At 54.6% G+C, this 18,040-nt stretch overlaps 1 protein-coding gene across 1 annotated transcript in view; it reads left to right on the top strand.

Moving 5' to 3' along the window:
• The first annotated feature begins 340 nt into the window (after positions 1–340).
• NECAB2 (N-terminal EF-hand calcium binding protein 2) overlaps positions 341–18,040 on the top strand; it is a 31,796-nt gene continuing 14,096 nt past the window's right edge. Inside the window, exons 1-5 of the mRNA XM_077133665.1 lie at positions 341–550; positions 3,683–3,707; positions 9,839–9,947; positions 11,531–11,556; positions 11,681–11,778. Of these exons, the coding sequence (XP_076989780.1) occupies positions 341–550; positions 3,683–3,707; positions 9,839–9,947; positions 11,531–11,556; positions 11,681–11,778 (468 nt within the window). The remainder of the gene's footprint in view (positions 551–3,682; positions 3,708–9,838; positions 9,948–11,530; positions 11,557–11,680; positions 11,779–18,040) is intronic.

The raw sequence follows: 18,040 nt of genomic DNA on the forward strand, positions 1-18,040 counted from the left end.
CGTCCCTCCCCCAGCGCCCAGATCCCCACCAACCCCGCGCAGTCCAGCCGGGGTCCAGCCTCCAGGCCCCGCGCCCTGGTTGGGGGTGGGGCGGTGGACACGGGCACGTGGCTGGGGTCCGGGCGGGGCACCCCCTCCCGTCCCCCCTCCCGTCCCCCCCTCGCTGGCGCCGGCCCGTCCCCGCGGTGTCCGCGGCCGTGGGGGCCGAGGGAGGGAGGGCGGGGCGCGCGGGCGGGCGGGCTGGCGGCGCCGGGGAGGGGGTCGCGCGGGGGCGGGCCGCGGCCGGGCGGGGGTCGGCGGGCTTCCGGGCGGCGGCGGCGGCGGCGGCGGGCGCGGCGCGATGTGCGAGCGGGCGGCGCGCCTGTGCAGGGCCGGCGCGCACAGGCTGCTCCGGGAGCCGCCGCCGCAGGGCCGGGCGCTGGGCGGGCTGCTGCGCTGGGTGGGCGCCAGGATGGGCGAGCCCCGGACGCCGCTGGCCCCCGTCGTCCCGGTCGCGGACCCCGGCCCCGGCCCCGCCTCGCCGCGCGGGGGCACCGCCGTCATCCTGGACGTGAGTACGCGCCGCCAGGGACCCCCGGCGGGAGCCTCACGGCGGCCCTGCCCCGTCCCGGCGGGACCCCCAGGCCCCTTCTCTCTGAGCAGGGGACCCCCGGCCCATCGCCCTCGGTCGCCCGGAGCAGGACCTTCTTCACCCGCTCCCGCCGTCTCCCGGAACGCGAGCCCCCAGCCCCTCCACGTCCCGGGCCGCTCCCTTCCCCGGACCCCCCTCGACTTCTCGCTGTCCCTGTGTCAGGACCTCCGGGGCCCCTGGACCGGGCCGCCGTCCCCTTACTTTTGTCTAGCCAAGCGCCCATTCTTTCCCTAGCCCTGCCCCCCACCCTATACCCCTGTCCCTTCCCGACCCGGAGCCCCTGACAGCTGCCAGCCCCTCCTTCTCCTTCATTCCCATCCAAGTTGCTACTTTTGTAAGCCCCCACCCCCACCCCCAGCAACCTCCCGCCCCAGCCTCTCTTCTTCCTTCCTCTCCACCCCGAAGCCCTGTGTTCCTATTCCCAGATGAGAGACCCTTTTCCTCCAGCCCCTCTTTGAAAATGAAGCCCCCTCCTCACCTCCTGCCTCCCCCTCTCCTTTCCAGAGGATTCGAAGCACCCCCACTGCCCTGGGCTCCTCTGGACTTCTCCCCCATTCCACCCCCCCACTCCCTTCACCGTTCCCTGTCTCCCACCCGGTCTAGTTCACTTCATGGACCCCAGACTCATCCCTTCACCCACCCGCACCCCGCCATCCGCTCAGGGACCCACACTGCACCCCTCTGAGGAGCTTGCCCCACCTTCCCACCCACCCCCTGCCCTGAGAGGGAGGGTTCTTGTGGGTGGATGGCATGGGGGTGGAAGACTTCTCCCTGCAGAGGGGCTCGGAGGTGGAGGGGCTTCAGCCCCCTCCCTCCACACCTTGCCTTGACAGCGTGGGGGTGCAGGTGTGCGTGCCCCAGTGAGGGTCCCGTGTGTGTGTGTGTGTGTGTGTGTGTGTGTGTGTGTGTGTGTGTGTGGCTTTGGGGACGGGGGTTGGGAGTGCCTGTGAGAGTGTGTTGTGGGTTTCTGGGAGAGTTGTGTCTCTGTGAGTGTGTGCATGGTGGTGTGTGCATGTGTGTACAGCGGATCCCTGCGAGGGCGGGGAGCCTGGGTTTCCCCTCTCCCTCTCTCCCTCTCCTTCTCCCTCCTCTGCTCTCTCCTGGAACTGGAGCTGGGTCCGCGGCGAAAGGGCTGGCCAGCGCGGGGGGGTGCAGGGCCCTGAGCGCTTGTGGCACCTGTGGGCTCGCTGCAGAGTTGGTGGCCGCAGACCCATGCGGGCTCTTCCCGGGAATCCCATGCGGCCCCATCCCTGGGTCCTCTCCTCTGAGGGCGATGTGGGATGGGGGGTGCTCTGGAGGGCTCTGAGCTTCCATCTCCTTGTCTGTGAAATGGGGGAGGGGGCCGGGAACCCCCAAGTGCCTGAGCACATTCCTGGAGCTGACATGTCGGCTGCGTCCCTGGGTTTGTTTGGCCAATGGCGCCAGGCTCAGGGGAGGCTCTGGGGATCCCCAGGTTGGGACCCCAGCCTTGGGGGTGTGCCCAGTCAGGAGGAGGGCGATGGCATGCCCAGGCTGGGCTCTGAGGAGGGGCTGGGGTGGTCTGATAACTGCCCCCTTTTCTGCCCCAGCCACAGTGGTTCCTGTCGGGGAGCCAGGCTCAGGATTCTCCTAAAGGGTAGGGGGGTGGGGACAGGGCAGGAGCTGGCTCCCTAGGGGGTCTGGGGGCGTGTTTAGGAAGCCTTCCCTGAGCTGCTGCCTAGCTCTGACCACTTCTGGGGCCTGATAAGGACCAGTGGCCCCTACCCCCACTGCTTACAGGGAGGTGGGATGGGGAGGGCAACTCTCCTCTGCTCCAGGGCCACAAGCCTCCCCCCACCCTTTGTCAGTGCCCCTTAGCTGGCCCCACCCAGACCACCCCATGTCTCAGAAAAACTTGGGGTGCCTTGGGCAGGACATTGCCCCTCCATCCTCCTTGCTAAAATAAATCAGTTCAACTATGTGGGGTCCAGTCTGAACCCCAGATCCTTCTCTTTTATAAGCACACAAATCCCCCAAGTGCCTGTTTAAAATGCAAGTTCTGATTCTGAGTCTGTGTGGGGCCCTGAGATTCAGCATTTTTAACAAGCTCCAGGTGATGCTTCAGAGACTGGTCCTTGAACTCGCCCCTTTGTATAGCGCTGTCCTAGTGCACAGGTTTCAACATTGACTGCACCTGGGAAGCTTTAGAAATGCTGATACCTGGGCCCAACTGGAGACAGGCTGATTTCATTGTTCTGGGGTGTGGCCTGAGGGTTTTAAAAGCTCCCCGGGTGATTGTGGCATATGGGAGAAAGGGAGAAATTGCTGGGTCAGCTGCCTGTTGGGGGTTCCAGCCTGACCTTGATGGACACGGAGCAGCTCTGCCCCACGTGTGTGCAGGTGTGTGCATGGCACTGGGAAGGATGCGGGAGACAGCGTCCTCTGGTCCAGCCTCGCCCAGCTCAGGAGAGGTCCCCTGAGAAGAGAGTTGAGGCCGGCGTTTGGGCTGCCCTTCCCCCCTTCCCTGCTGGGTACACCAGGCGCCACCTTCCTAGCTCCTGACAGCCTGCTTCTCCCTGCACCCCACCTGATAAACAGCCGAGCCCTGACCCGTGGCGAGTCCAGCCGCTCCCTGGGCCTTGCCCCTCCCTTAGGTGCCCCTATTCACACTTGATTCACCCTCCCGGAGAAAACTGGGGCTCCCGAGGGCCTCAGGGTGTGTGGTGGTGGAAGGTGTGCCCGTGGGATGCTAATTCTGAGCTGGGTTGTTTGTGACTGGGCGTGTGTCAGTGGGTGAAGTGCATGGATGATGTGCGCACACCTGTGTGTGCACGCGTGTGTGTCGGCGTGGCTGTGGGCAGCTGGCAGCGCAGAAGGGAGTGTGGGCGGCGGCTTCCGCGGCCGGCTGCTGGGAGAAACACCCCTCCCCAGGGCCCAGCCCGGGGGCTCCTCCTGGGGGGCGAGGGGAGGCTCAGCTTCCCCAGGCCTGGAGCTGCTCCTGGCGGAGGAGTGGGGCGGGGCACCGGGTCAGAAGCGACCGGAGGACAGCACACCTCCCGGGCCCGGGGCTCACTGCCCTTCTCTCTTCTGCAGATTTTCCGCCGTGCGGACAAAAATGGTGAGTTTCCCACCTCACTGGGGGAGGGCCTGATGTGGTACGGGGAAGGCTCGGGGGGAGGGGCCAGGAAAAACCTTGAACCTAAAGGTTACAGGAAACAGGATTCTGAAGTCAGAAGGACAGATCGTGGTTCTGTTCTGTGCCTCAGTTTCCCTATCTTTGCAGTAGGGGTTCTAACAATTCATCCTTCATAGGGATGCTGGGAGGATTCAATGAGGTGATGTCTGTGATGCCGAGAACTTGCCCTGGTGAGGGCTTGGTGCTATTGCCCCTGTTTTGTCAATGCCATCGAGGCCCAGAGAGGTTAAGTCACTGGCCCAGGGTTGCCCAGCCAGCATCAAAGGAGCTGAGTTTCTGCTCTACCTCCCCAGACCTTTCTCCCACATCACCCAGCCTCCCGACTGCGTGAGCAGCTGTCGCCAAAGGACTTCGTACCACTCAACTGCCCCCGGCTTTTCTTTTCTTTTTTTTAATAAAACAGTTTTTTAAATTGAGACGAAGCTTACATTAGAAAATCAACCATTCACCATTTTACAGGATACAGTTCAGTGGTATTAATACAGCACAGTGCTGCACAGCCCCCATCCCCAACTATTTCTAAGACGTTTTCATCACCCCCGACGGGGGACCCCCTCCCCCCGTGGCCCCCAACCCCTGGCAGCTGCACACCTGCCTCCTCCATGCACGGGCCTGGCACCCATCTGTGTGGACTCATACGGTACTTGTCTCCTCGTCCTCTGCATCTGGCCTCTTTCCCTGGGCATGGCACCTCTGAGGCCCAGCCGTGTGGACGCATGTGGCAGAGCGTGTGCGTGGGGGATGCTGTCCTGTTGTGTGGCTGGACTGCCTGGCGTGTTCATCCGTCTGCTGGATGCTTGGGTTGTGGCCGCCTTCTGGCCACTGTGACCGGACTGTGGACGTGTGTTTACACGAGTCCCCGCTTTTCCATTCTGGGGCACGTTCTCCGAGGACAACGTTGTTTACACAGCCCTGTCTGACCTGCCCGGTGTGGAGGGATGAAATACCAAGTAAAATGACATAGCTCTACAGCTTCTTCAGCTGCCGTAATCATCATGATCAGACCCAAAGCAGCTCCGTCACCCTTAACCAAGCCACTGTGCCCCTCGGGGCCTCAGTTTCCCCATCTGTAAGATGGGGGCGGTAGCCTGTGCCCCGCCTGCTTCCAGGGCTGTTGGGAAGATCCAGGGGACCTACCTGTGCCTGACATTCGGATTTTTTTTTTTAAGGAGAATCAAGCAGCGCTCAATGTCTATTCATGTGTTCATTTAGAAATGAATGCACATCGAGGCCTGAGTTGGGGAGAATAGGGGACAGTGTGACCTTGGGCCTGTCCTCAGGGACCCCCCGTCTCCGCTAGGGTACCCCATCACCGTCCTCCTGCTGCAAAGCCTGGAGGTCCAGGTGGCAGCTCCTGCCCAGCACCCCGACCTCCCTCCCTGTCCCTGGGCATCACTGCTGGAAGCTGGCATTTGTGACAAGGGGGTCTCCCTCCGTCGGCCCCTCCATCCTGGGGGTGATGGTGGCCCCCCAACCTGGCTTCTCCTGACCAAGGACCCAGTGGTCCCATCTGGAGGGGAGGCAGAAGGGGAGAGGGTAGTGGGGGGACAGCTCCAGCTGACGTGTGACAGGTGGTCAGAGGGTGGCCTGGACCCTGTGGAGCTGCGCTGAAGGGGCCGTGGGAACAGGCTGTCAGTGGTCCCTGGTGGGCTGTGGGCACGTGGCCAAGGAGATGTCACCATGTATGTTCCAGACCCCAACAGAGGAGGGGGTTATAAGGGGAGGGGACTTGGGCTTGTGCCCTGGGCTGTGCCACAAACAGGGCTGATGCCTTCAGCACACGTCTGCAGCATGGCAGTCGGCTCATCCATGGGGGAGAGCTGCCCTGCGTGTCACCACCAGGGCAGCAGACGTGGCTGTGGCCACCTGACTTCATGTCTGTGTGAGGGTCTCTAAGCCTGTGAGTGTCCAGATTCACGTGTGCCTGGTCTGAGTGGCTGACTGTCGATGTGCCCACCTGAGAGTATCTTGACAAGCAGGTACCCCCACCCCATAAGGAGCCTGCAGTGGAGTGGGGGTGGCACTGGGGGTCCCGCTGTCAGGCACCTGTGGGTTTTCTTGCCTACCTTTGCCCTCTATCAGAGGGCCCCACCGGCACCCATAGGCCTGCAGGCTAGCTGTGCACAGCTGAGAGGGCCCCTCATTTTCCATCTGTGGCCCCCACAGAGGCTGAGCCCTGGCCTCCTCCTCGGGACTTAACTCATCTCAGCCTCCGCCGTGTGGCAGCAGGGGGCTGTGCCAGGTCCACGGGTGTGGGGGCCCAGGTCTGGCGGGCATATCCTGGGCCCCCTTCTGTCGCAGGCTCCGGGCTCTGGAGCTCAGCTGCCAGGGTTCAAATCCGGGCTCAGCTACTTGGCAGTCCCGTAACATCGAGCAAGTTGCTCAACTCTCGGGTCCTCAGTTTCCCTAGTTGCAAGTGAGTGCGGGGGTAGCACCTACCCAAAGGGGTGGCATGGGGATCTAGAGCCGAGCCAGGGCTTGGCGGGCTGCAGAAATCAGTGGAGAGTGGAGACTGCTTTGTCAACAGCAGCCTGACTCCCACCCCATACTGCATGGGGAGTTTGGGGTCTGGTGGAGGCTGGCGGCCTCCCGTGCTCCTCCCTGGACCCTGCTGGGACAGGAGAGCACAGCCCCCTGCTGAACAGCTGGACGATAAACAAGACGTGGGGCAGGAAAACCACAGGACAGAGTCTGAGTCGCGTGGGGTAGCAGCAGGCAGGGTTCAGGTTTAACTCGGCCCAGTTTCAAAATATTGTCTCAGTGTGGGGCACAGGTGTGAGTGTGGAGACATATGCACACACTTGTTTAACACGTGCAAGTGCCTGGCCTGCCCTGGGCGTCCCCAGGGGCCAGGGTGGATTGGGTGGGGGAGCCGGTTCTCGCATGGACCCTGCCCTGGGAGGAGGGAGTGGGCTGGCTGCTGGCACCACCTGGGCACCCCAGGGAGCAGCCTGTCTCCCTGGGTGGCAGACACTGGACCTGGCTGATGGCCTGAGATATGGCCCACCTAACCCCCAGCTGTGGGGTGCGGCGGGTGGAGCGCCAGACCGCGCCCCCCTCCCGGCCCGCGGGTGTGCAGAGGCGCCTGGCATTTGAAAGGTCACCCGCCCCGAGACTGGGCGCCCTCATTAGCGAGGACACCTGTGAGCGGCTCCGCGCCGGAAGCGGAGACGCCAGGCTCGCCTGTCTAATTGGGCCCGAGGTCTGGCTCGGAGTCGTTTGTCCCCTCATTAGCCGATCCGCGTTCATTAGGCCTGTGGTTGGACATCCGGGATAAATGTCAGCGCAGGGGGCTCTGTGACCGGGAGGCCCCGCGGGCCGCGCTCTGCCTGTTTGTTCTCCCTGAGTGGGGTGGGCGGCGGGGCTTGGGCAGGCTCGTGGGGGCCACGTGGGAGCCAGCAGCTCCGGGGAGCCAGGAGGGAGACGGGGTGGGGAGGGGGCCTTGGCCGCTAGGCCTGCCCGTGCCCGCGAAGACACGGCTCATCAGTCCACACGTGGCCTGCGCCTCCGTGCGGCCCTGCAGTGGCCGTGTGAGAAGTGACCACTGCGTGGGAGGTGAGGCGCTGGCCGGCACCGGTTACACGGAAGGCGCACGGAGCTCTCCTCACGAGCTCATGCCCCACTTTGAGTTGAGAGCACGAATTTAGGAGCACAAGCCTGGGTTGGCGTTTCTGTCTGTGTTGCGCCTCAGTTTACCCCTTTGTCAGAGGCGGGTGAGGTGCCACCTACAGTGTAGGGCTGTTAGGAGGACTAAATGAGTGACATTTTCCAAGTTTCCTCTGTTACAAAATGAAAAGAACCACAACTTAAATTTTATGTATCTCACAGCTGAGTTTATATAATTCTCATAGTTGGGTTTTGGCTCTTTTATTTGGTGGTTTTGTTGGTTTTGTCTAGTTTTTTTGTCTTGTCTTTTGAGTGTGACAAATACCTTCTCCCTCCGTGATGCTACGATATGGCCCAGGGCATTGGGGGCATTTTGGGGTGTTGCTTCAGCCCCCCAAGCACACACGTGCACTCACGCTCATGTTGATCTCTCTCCCTCCCGTCCCGACCCTTTATACTTTATGGGACCAGAGAGGAGGCAGGTGGGGTGATGCCAGGGCAAGGTGTCAGGTTCCTTCTCCAGAGCTTGTCCTCCTGCCCTTCCCTGAGCAGAGCCGCCAGGAGCAGAGACAAGGAACCCTGGCGCCTTTGCAGAGTAACCACCTCCATTCTGGGCCCCAAGCACCCCGGCCCTGGGCAGGCACCCTGCGCAAGGGCACGGCCCGAGGGGACGGAAGGGCCCCCAACCCAGCCTGCATTCCACTCCCAGCTCAGGCGCCGTGGCTGGAGGCTGACTCCCCTCCAGGAGAGACGCTGTCCCTCATCGGTGTGAAGTGCTGTGTAGACCAGCACAGGTCCTTACACGGGCACCCAGATTCCATTGCCTGGTGGTTGGGAGTAATGGAAGGGGGGCTGTGTACAGAGGATGGGGGCCAGGAAATGCCGTGGACTCTCCTTTCTCACTGACCTCCTTTGTCTCTGTAAGACACAGTTCCCGTTAAGGAGTGGGAAATGTTCTGGATCCTTGAGGTGGGGGAGCTGCAGGGATTGGGGCTCGGCTGGCTGAGTTTTGCCTGGAGGGTGTGTCCAGTGGGAAGAGCTAAGGGTGGTAGCTTGGGGACCACCTCCCCTGGGGTCACTAATGTTCCATTGCAAACCTCTTCCCGCAGTAGCCCGGTGGGACCCTAACCCACTACACCTTCCTGCTGGGGCCAGCATTGTCCCCAGCAGATACAATCGGCAGCATCCACCAGGTGCAGGGAGAAGAGAGTGAGGGAGAGGGGAGAGAGGGATGGGATGGGGCAGCTATCAGCTGTGGGGTCCATTCCACATGGAGGTTGACAGAGCCCACCTCCCCATCCCCCTGGCCCCCGCCCACCCCAGACCAAGGACGGGGCAGTGCTGGGCCCAGGCTAGTCCTAGTGCCTCCTTCCCTCATGGTTTTGCATCTGACAGCTCTATCCATGGCCTGGGGAGAAGAGGCAAGATGAGAACTCTGTGCCAACACCTGGCAGCCCTCTCAGTTCAGCCCAAGAGAGGGCTACCTCGGGGGAGGGCCTTGTGGATGCAGCAGCGGGGAGAGGAGAGTAACATCATTCCCTCTCTCAGAGTCAGGAGCTGGGTACTAGGTTTGGGGGTGCGGGGGTGTGAGCTCAATGCGGGAAGAGTCTCTGGGCATTTGGAAGCAATCGTATATGGTGGTTAATCAGACAACCCAGCTTTGCATTTATCCCTCACTGGTGGTGCTGCCTTGGGCAAGGCTGCCTTAAATAGCCCAAGTATATGCATGAATTAATGAGAGAAGAGTACCTGGCAGGGAGCAGATATTCTGTATTTGTTGAGTACGTTTAAAATGCACAGTTCTTTGCAAAACTGGTTATTAAAGTTGTATTTGTTGGTTGGGGAATTATCTGTGAACAGATGTTGGTCTGTTGGTTTGGGAATGAGCTAAATAAGTCAAGTATTGCTGTGAACTAGAGTTGTCTGCTTAGTTTGGAAATTATCTGGGTAGGCAGGGGTTATCTAACATGAAGTCTGTTAGTTTGGGAATTAGGTGAGGTAGAGGTCATCTGAACTGGGGTTTTTTTAGTGTAAGAATTAGCTGAGTGGGCAAGGATTAGCTGAGCTGGAGTTGAACAGTTGCTTTGGGAATTAGCTGGGCAGGCAGGGGTTATCTGAACTGGAGTTTATCTGTTAGCTTCGAATTAGCTTGATAGGCAGGGGTTATCTGAGCTGGAGTTTATCTATTAGCTTGGAATTGGCTGGGCAGGCAGGGGTTATCTGAACTGGAGTTTATCTGTTAGTTTGGGAATTAGCTGGACGGGCAGGGGTTATCTGAACTGGAGTTTATCTGTTAGTTTGGGAATTAGCTGGGCGGGCAGGGGTTATCTGAGCTGGAGTTTATCTGTTCATTGGGAATTTCCTGGATTTGGGGACCGAGTATGTGCTGGCCTCCTCAGTCCTATCTGTGCAGACACCAACTGCTTTCCCTCCTTCCTTCCTCACAGATGATGGGAAGTTGTCCTTGGAGGAATTCCAGCTCTTCTTTGCAGATGGCGTCCTCAATGAGAAGGAACTGGAAGATCTCTTCCACACGATTGACTCCGACAACACCAAGTGAGTCTGGAACATGGTCCCTGGATCGGGGGTGTTGAATGGGTCTGTGGAGGATGCATCTTCCATCTCATTCACTAGCAAGTCTCCATTTTCCATACTCCTGTAGGCAACCAGCATCCTAAAGAGTCCCCAGACTCATTCATCCAAAAGTCAGATCTACAAGGCCCTCGCTGCAGGGTGACTCTGGGCAGGAAAATCGGTATTGCATTGGCTACTATCACAAGTTTTCCTTCTCTGAACACACATGGCCAAGCAAGGGGGGAATGCTAGATTTCGCACTGTTGGCTCAAGATAATGAAAATAGGGAGTTGGCAATGACTTTATCCTTCTGCTAAGTCAACCCAGTTCTGACCCTAACCCCAGCCCTAATGCCTACCTTTCACTAGGCTTTATGCTTACTCCCAGTGCCCATGTGTGCTGTGGTATTGCTCTTTCCTGAACACTAACCGCCATCCCAAACCAAGCCACAGCCAAATACTAACCCTTAACCCTACTTTCAAACCTACACCTGATTAAATCCATGAGAACCCAAGCCTGCATCTCAGAGTCAACCAAAACTCTAGCTCTGACCCATCACTGCAAAAAGCACATTCTACTCACAGGAACCCTTGACCCTTCCCAGCCTTACCTCCAAGCTCAGCCCTTTCCATGGGATTCCTGAAGCAGGGTGAGGGCCAGCCCCATCCTGAGAAGGGACTAGGGCCCCTACCTGGTTACCATCCTTGGGCCCACTCAGGTGATCCAGAGTTTCTAGGGGGCTGTTTAGGGCAGATTTGAGATTGGATAAGTTAGAGTCTCCTGAGACTGGACAAGGAGCTACCAGCTGGCCGATTTGCAAGGGACCCAGATGTTAGGGCTGAGAACGACCCGGGATGCATGGAGAGGCTTGGGCTGGGGGCCAGGCAGAGCAGGTGGAACCAGCATCCTTGCGGGGAAATCCCCTCGAGGTTCCTAGGGGAAATGGCTTCAGGCCGTAGGTCAGGGGAGAAGGGCTTGGTCTGCAAAGCCAGACAGAGGTTTCTGAGGGTGCCAGCCCCTGGGGCACTTCAAAAGGCCGTCAATCAGTGCGCTTTGTGGCAGGCCAGCTAGCTGGGCGGTGGGAAGGAGGAGGTACTGGTTTGAGAGTTTAACTGTGAGTGGGAACGGAGGAGAGACTTGCCATTACAGAAGGTCAAAACTCTATAGACCCTTAGGTTATTCTCTCTAGCATCCCCCAAGTGTGCTCAGTACATTTTAGCTCCTTGGAATGTTAAAGGGGCCTTCTGCCCAAAACAGTTTAGGTGGATGAAAAGGATTTGTTAAATGCTCGTTTACACGAAATTAAACTGGTTTCCTTTCTGCAGGACTTGGGGAAAAAGTTCTGCAGAACTTTCAATACTCAACGTAAATGGTAGAGACCTCCAAGCGAGGAGAGAGAGGGCATGCAAACCTTTTCTCTGCATCCAGATTAATTTGGCCTCCACCAAGGACGCTGGGTCCTTTTCCATATCATGGGGACGCAGTAGCTGTGGGGCTGGTGGGATGGGACAGGCCTGCCAACTGACCCCCTGTCTGTATGTGTCTGTCCATCTGTCTCTCTCCAGCCATGTGGACACCAAGGAGCTGTGTGGTAGGTACCAGCTGCACGGGGACCACAGATGGCCATCCCGGGATGGGGTGGGGGGTGCATGAGGTGCACAGACAGGGGTGGGGGCCCGGTGGGAGGGCTCAGCTGCCTGTGGCGCTTCCCCCAGATTACTTCGTGGAGCACATGGGGGACTACGAGGACGTCCTGGCCTCCCTGGAAACTCTGAACCACTCTGTCCTGAAGGCCATGGGCTACACCAAGAAGGTGAGCAGGTGTGGGGGGGGCCCAGGACCGGAGTGCTGCTGGGCTCCTGTTCCTCAGGCCCAGGCAGACTGGATGTGTGGGGGGCTGGCCTTGGGGAGGGGTCCAGGCAGGCTGGATGTGTAGGGGGCTGGCCCTGGGGAGGGCTTAGCGGGGCCTGCTGTCACCTTCGTATCAGTCATGTGGGTTGAAAGTGAGTCCTCGTCTGACGTGCCCCGGAGACAGTTAAGTGACAGTGGGATTCCGAGAATCCACTGGGGTTCTCTGGCAAAGGCAGCCTCGTGGAGACAGGAGGGCTGCCCTCACACCTGTGCTTTCTAGCAGTCAGGCGGGGGCAGGCAGCTCAGGGCCATGAGCAGAGTGGTTTGGGGCGATGAGGTTAGAGCGTGCGCGGGTTGGTTGCACGCTTAGCTCACTTGATTTTTAAGGTTCGGGCTACTGCGCGAATCAGGCCAGCCAACTCTGATTAGAACTGCGTTGGTCTAGCAAGGAAACTTAGGAACGAGGGTGGCCGGTTCTGGGCTGACTCACGTTAATTAACAAGAAGGCCACACGCAGTGGCACCCCGACTTGAGGAGGCCACGTGCAAGAACACCCCAACTTCGGGGTTGCAAAACAAATAAGGGGATACAAGTTGGCACAGTCACGAGTTGTCTTGTTACGGTCCAGATACAGGGTAAAGACTATTGGTTTTAAAACAGTGTCTGCATGAAGGGGTTACAGCTCAGTGAGTCACAGCAGTCACCAACGTTTGCTTGTGGCTACGTTACAGTACATCACAAAGGCCGACGGTGATGCAGTGACTGTGACTGCCTTGTGGGCCTCCGCTGCGTCCATCCTGGGAGCTGGGCACCTTTCTAGATGGGCACGCTGGGTGTGGGCCCAGCATGGAGTCCGGAAGGTGACAGACCCCACACTGAGTCCTCGGGGTCCTTGGACAGGTTGCTATACCTGTCGAGCACCTGCCCTTTGCAGGGCCTCTGAGCTGAAAAGGGCAGGAAATTGGGTGGTTTGACGCATTTGACCTTGGCCAAGGACTGCCGGTGTCTCCTGTGAGAGCGGCAGGGCAGCGCGAGGAGGGAGCCGTTGCGGGGCAGGAACCTCGGGGCCAAGTGCAGGGCTTCCCTCGGCCTGCACAGGTCTGGGGTGTGGCTAGCTCAGGCACCCACCTTTTTGCACTTATGTCCCAGAGGAGAGGAGGGAAGTCTGACCCAGGCTTTGAATGTGCAGCAGGCTGAAATGAGTGGGGGAAACTGAGTCAAGGACCTGGTGAGTCATAGAGAGCACAGCATGGGACTCTATACCCAGGGGACAGCTGGAGGGTCCGTCAGCAAGGACGCTCAGCCTGGGCACAGCTGCCTGCAGAGAGGGAGCTGGGGTGGGGGACAGGGGGGTGCTGCACAGACCCCACCAGCAGCCCTGCACTGTGGGAGCTCAGGTGCTGCCAGTCCTGCCTGCCGGTGGACACTGGAAAGCTCAGTCGATAAGATCAGCCAGGCCTGGTTGAAGGACCCCCAGCATTCACTTGCATCTCTGAGCCTCCGAGTTTCCTGATCTGTGAAATGGGAGCATCCACTGGACAGGGTCTTTGTGAGGATGGAATGAAGTAAGGTTTGCACGCTGCCTGGTACAGGGCCTGGCCCAGAGCAGAGATCGTGGATGATTTTTATGATCAGGCTCCTGCTAGGACCCCAAGCTTAGTAAGTTTCATTCTGTTCATTTTCCCAGATGCTACTTTGATTTTGCTCTGCCATGTATTAGAGTATCCCTGTTTTTCCACATGTTCAAAAATACCCGGGTCCCTCCCCAAGCGTCTGAGAATCCACATTTCTGTCCCTGTGCTGGCCCAACACTGTTCTGATTTTTGCCGTTTTAAAATATATTTTAATATTATGCACGGCTGGCTCCCTAAAGTTGTTCATCTTTTTAGAATATTGTTTGATATCCTGAAAGTGTCAAGGAGGGCAGTGGCATGGAAGGGAGATCCCAGGCTTCTGAGCCGCTGGGGAGGGTGCCAGGGCCACCCCGCCCCTGATGGGAGCTTTGCAGGGGTAGGGGACCACCAGCTGCCCCCTCTCCCAGGCTCTGGGCATGTGACGTGAGCTCTGGGTTGGCTCCGAGGCCTCTGGCTACATCCCAGCATTCTCCAGCAAGGAGAGGACCTGTTACTGCCTACAATACAATTGAGCCCTTTTAGAATTCTTGCTCTCGTAAGCCATGTCCCCCCTGTGATGTTAGCTGTGCCCGCGGTGGGCTTTGAGTTGTGCTGTTGGTGGTGGGTCGTTGCAGAAGCAAATGGCATTTCTGATTCTTCTGGATTCTTCTAGCTAGTTTTTGTTTGCAAAAATGCAAATCGGTTGCTTTTTTAAAATGCTCTTCTTGTATTCATCGATTTCAGCAGACTCCTTTACTGTCTTGGGGTGCAGCCACAACATCATAACTATTCGAGTTATTTCTTCACTTCTCTGTTCCTCTTATTTCTTTGGTGCGTCCTATCACATTTCCCCAATTTCTAGAGCATGCCGATGGTGCTTCATCAGGCAGCCTTATGTGCTCCAGTGTGCAAGAGAAGCTCTCTAGATTTTCTCCACTAATTATTATATCAGTCCCAGCTCTTGTTTTTAGAATCTCTTCAGTGCGTTAAGGAAATATTTTTTGCATGTCCTTTCCTAAAATTTGTCTTAGGAGGTGGTAGTGACTTTTTTTTTTCCCAAATGCCTTTTTGGTATTTTTAAATGATCATATGATTTTTTCTTAAGCTATTGATGGGGTGGTTTCTATTATTAGATTCTCTCTTATTGAACACCCCTTCGCTTCCTGCAATAAACCCGAGTTGTGCAGTCTGCTTTTATTGTACTGCTGAATTCTTGTCGCCAGATGAATGTTTTCTCTCTGTCTCAGTTTGGAATTGAATTTCGTTGATAGTTTGGGAATTAATTGAGAGGTGGTTTTGAATACTTTCTAATCAGCTTTTCTGACATAGAATTGCTTTCCTATTCAAAACAGAAAGAATTCATCCAAAACACTTGTGTCAAGGTTCTAAATGGGTTGAGATTATTTTAATAATTATTTTAAAGGTCACCTAGTTTTTGTCAAGTTTTTTACTCATTATGTCCATTTTCATGTATTTTTAAACAAAGTGTTCATGCAGTCATGTGAAAAGAAATGTTTACTTTTTTCTTTTATAATAAAGTTTGAAATTTAAATTCTTCCCTCTTGAATGATATTCACTGCAACCCATAGGTTTTCATCTGAAGTGTTTCCACTCTCATGATTTTCTTCACAGTTTCAATCATTTATTTCCTGTATCGTTGGGTTATAACACCGAGTGAAGTGTAAAGATTCTTTTGTCTTTTTTTTAAATATTTTGCGATGTCCTCATTACATAATATTTTCTTTCTTTCTGTAATCGTCTCAGGGATGCTGGGGAGAAAGAAGTGGATCATGCTTTTGGAATTAAAACTGAAAAATAGCCCATCCTTTCTTGGTTATGAAATCTAGGCTGTCTAAAAGATTGTTTTTTAAAAAGGTAAAATCATGTCTCTTGTACAAATGTAAACTGAGCATGTGTCAAAGGTTATTAACTCATTAATTGAGGGAGACAGTATGATGTTGAAACTGGTTCAGAGACGAATTCCGAAAACTCAGCGTGCATCTATCTATGCAACCAGGAAGGTGAAAAGGAACTCGTGAATAGCTGTAAACCCGGCCACCAGGTCACCATTCCAGGGCCACAGTCAATCGCATGCTGCCAGATAAAATTCATTTGCATATCTGCGGACAAGAATCATTTGCTTGGCAGTGTCCCACATCTTACAGAGTGGTTTTTTTTGTTTGTTTTTTTTTTTTTGGCATGTGCAGGCTTGGGAATTGAACCCTGGTCTCTGGCATGACAGGCAAGAATCCTACCACTGAGCTACCCTTGCACTGCCATTACAGAGTTTTAAAAGTAGCCTCAAGACAGGGGAAAACCCAAAAACTGCATCTTAAGAAACCCAGTCTCTTTTTTGCCCATTTCAGAGATTTTGCCAGTTTTTCCTGACAGTGCCTTTTGCACCCCTGGTTATTATTATCATCTCGTTTTTCTATCCGCAGTGAGCTGATTTCTCTTACTAAGCTATGTCTTGTCATTTAATCTTTGTGTTTCCAATGTTTTTCCTTTCTGTATTTTTAGTCATGTTGTTTTTTGCATGTAGATTTTTGTACAGTGTTTTTATTATGTAAATGGTGCATATTCAATATGCCAGAACTAGGAAGTAGAGGAGCATAAAGAAAATTTTCAGATCACTGCTAATACCCCCTACCTATAACCACTGCTAACATTTTAATTTATTACCTTTTGAGCCCTTTTTTTCATGCATTGCTCTTTAATATATGTAATATTCTGTGTATGAAAATTTTTCTGCCTTTTTCATCTAATATTTTAGCATAAGCATTTCCCCCATGTTGTTAAAACTCATCAAAAACACCACTTAAAATGTTCTTATTTAAGTGTCTGTCCTACTCATCCTCTCCTGTCAGGGAATATTGGGTTATTTCCAAGGTTTTGTGATTCTTATATAACAACACAAAACTTACTGCCTTGGGGCATAAATCTTTGTCTGTCTTTTGTATTAGTTCTTAAGGATAGGTGATCTGAAGTGGAATTGCTGGGTCAAGGAATATGTGCAGTTGAAGGCTCTCAATAAACAAGACTGTTGGTATAGAGCAGAGTTACTCTATAAGACGGTTGGGTCCATCTGAGTCTCCAGGAGTCACTTTTATACCAGTAGCATCTTCCCAGCCCGCAGATTTAATAACGCCATGTCCTCGTTAGGCTCATACGTTTTGTCATTAGATTCTTAGGCTTCTTATCTTGGGCAACACTTTTTCATTTAAATTCTAACTTGATGATATTACAGCATATCCTGTTCATTTGATCCCATTTGACTGCAAAAACCTTTGCACAGGCTTTTCCTTGCAAATCCTTCTGTTGCTGTTTTGGTTGCGATATCCCCCAGTCGGATCTTGTCGAATCAAATCTGGGACTGCGTCACTACATGGGGGCCTCTAGGCTGCTTTTTAACGATTGTGATTGTTGTATCTGGTCTGGCCGCCGCCAGCTTTCATGCTTTGTCTGCGTCATGCTTCCTTTGTGTCCTTGAAAGTTTACCTTTGGACAGGTCTGTTCTCTTTGCTTTTATCTTGGATTGTTATTTGCAAGATAAATATTCTAGTTTTCATTTTACTCGTGACTTAAAAAATATGTTGTTAAAGTTCTTAATCCTACCTTTATCCTTAGCTAATAAAAAAACTTACTTTGTATTTTCTTTTGTGGAATTAAAACCAATTTTGAGATTTTTAGTTGTTTTTCTTTCACACTTTTACATTCTTTATTAGCTTAATCCATTGTGATTCAAATTAAACTATTTGTGGTTAATGTTTTTATGTCCTAAACTCTATCATCCTAATGTTTCATTTCAGCGCTTCTCTTTACTTCTTTTCACGACTTCCCCATTCCAAAATTCTTTCTCTAATTCAACCCTAGGTGATTAGCGAAAAAAATTTTAAACATTCTTCGCAGAAAAGTTACTCACCTGGTAAAATTCCAGAGACTTTGCTGATTTGTCCGTTTCGCCCTGGTGTCCTGCCCTTGTCCCCTGGTTGCAAAATTTCTAAATCTCATCCTTTCTCTTCAGAATCTGTACATCTGGTCCTTTGGCCAAGGCTTGAATGTGAGATTTGTAAAGTCCATTTTTGTTATCCTTTGAAAACAACTTGTGTTTTTCAGAATTCAGCTAAGAAGTTACACTGACTCCCTGCTCGTATGTGTAGTCCCTGAGCCAGAGACTTTTGTTGCCCCTCAGTCATGCCTCTGCTGGACCCCCAGCAGCCTTTTCCTTTGCGTTTACAATCTCTTACCAAGGCGTGTGGTCTCGTAGGTTCCTCGACTTTCCCACACGACATTGGCCTGTGTGCAGTTTGAACCGCCTGCTGGGATGTCTAGTCGGTAATTGCAGTCCATTAGGATTCCAGAACCTGAGATTCTTCTGCCACAAATCAATTCTCTGTCTGGGTCCATCTCCAGCCAGCTCTAGGCTGGGATTCCCACCTCCAGCCTGCCCTGTGGGAGCCTCTCTCTTCATCCTTTCTCCTTCCTGGGCTCAGGATGTAAAAAAGACTCGAAAGTAATAAACTGAAATGTTCCCCTGCCCCCCACCCCTGCCGCCATAGCTCAGTCTGTCTGTCTCTGGGCCCCGGCTCCTATTGTGCGATTATTGCTAAT

The sequence above is a fragment of the Tamandua tetradactyla genome, chromosome 16, assembly GCF_023851605.1.
Source record: "Tamandua tetradactyla isolate mTamTet1 chromosome 16, mTamTet1.pri, whole genome shotgun sequence".
Classification (NCBI taxonomy): Eukaryota; Metazoa; Chordata; class Mammalia; order Pilosa; family Myrmecophagidae; genus Tamandua; species Tamandua tetradactyla.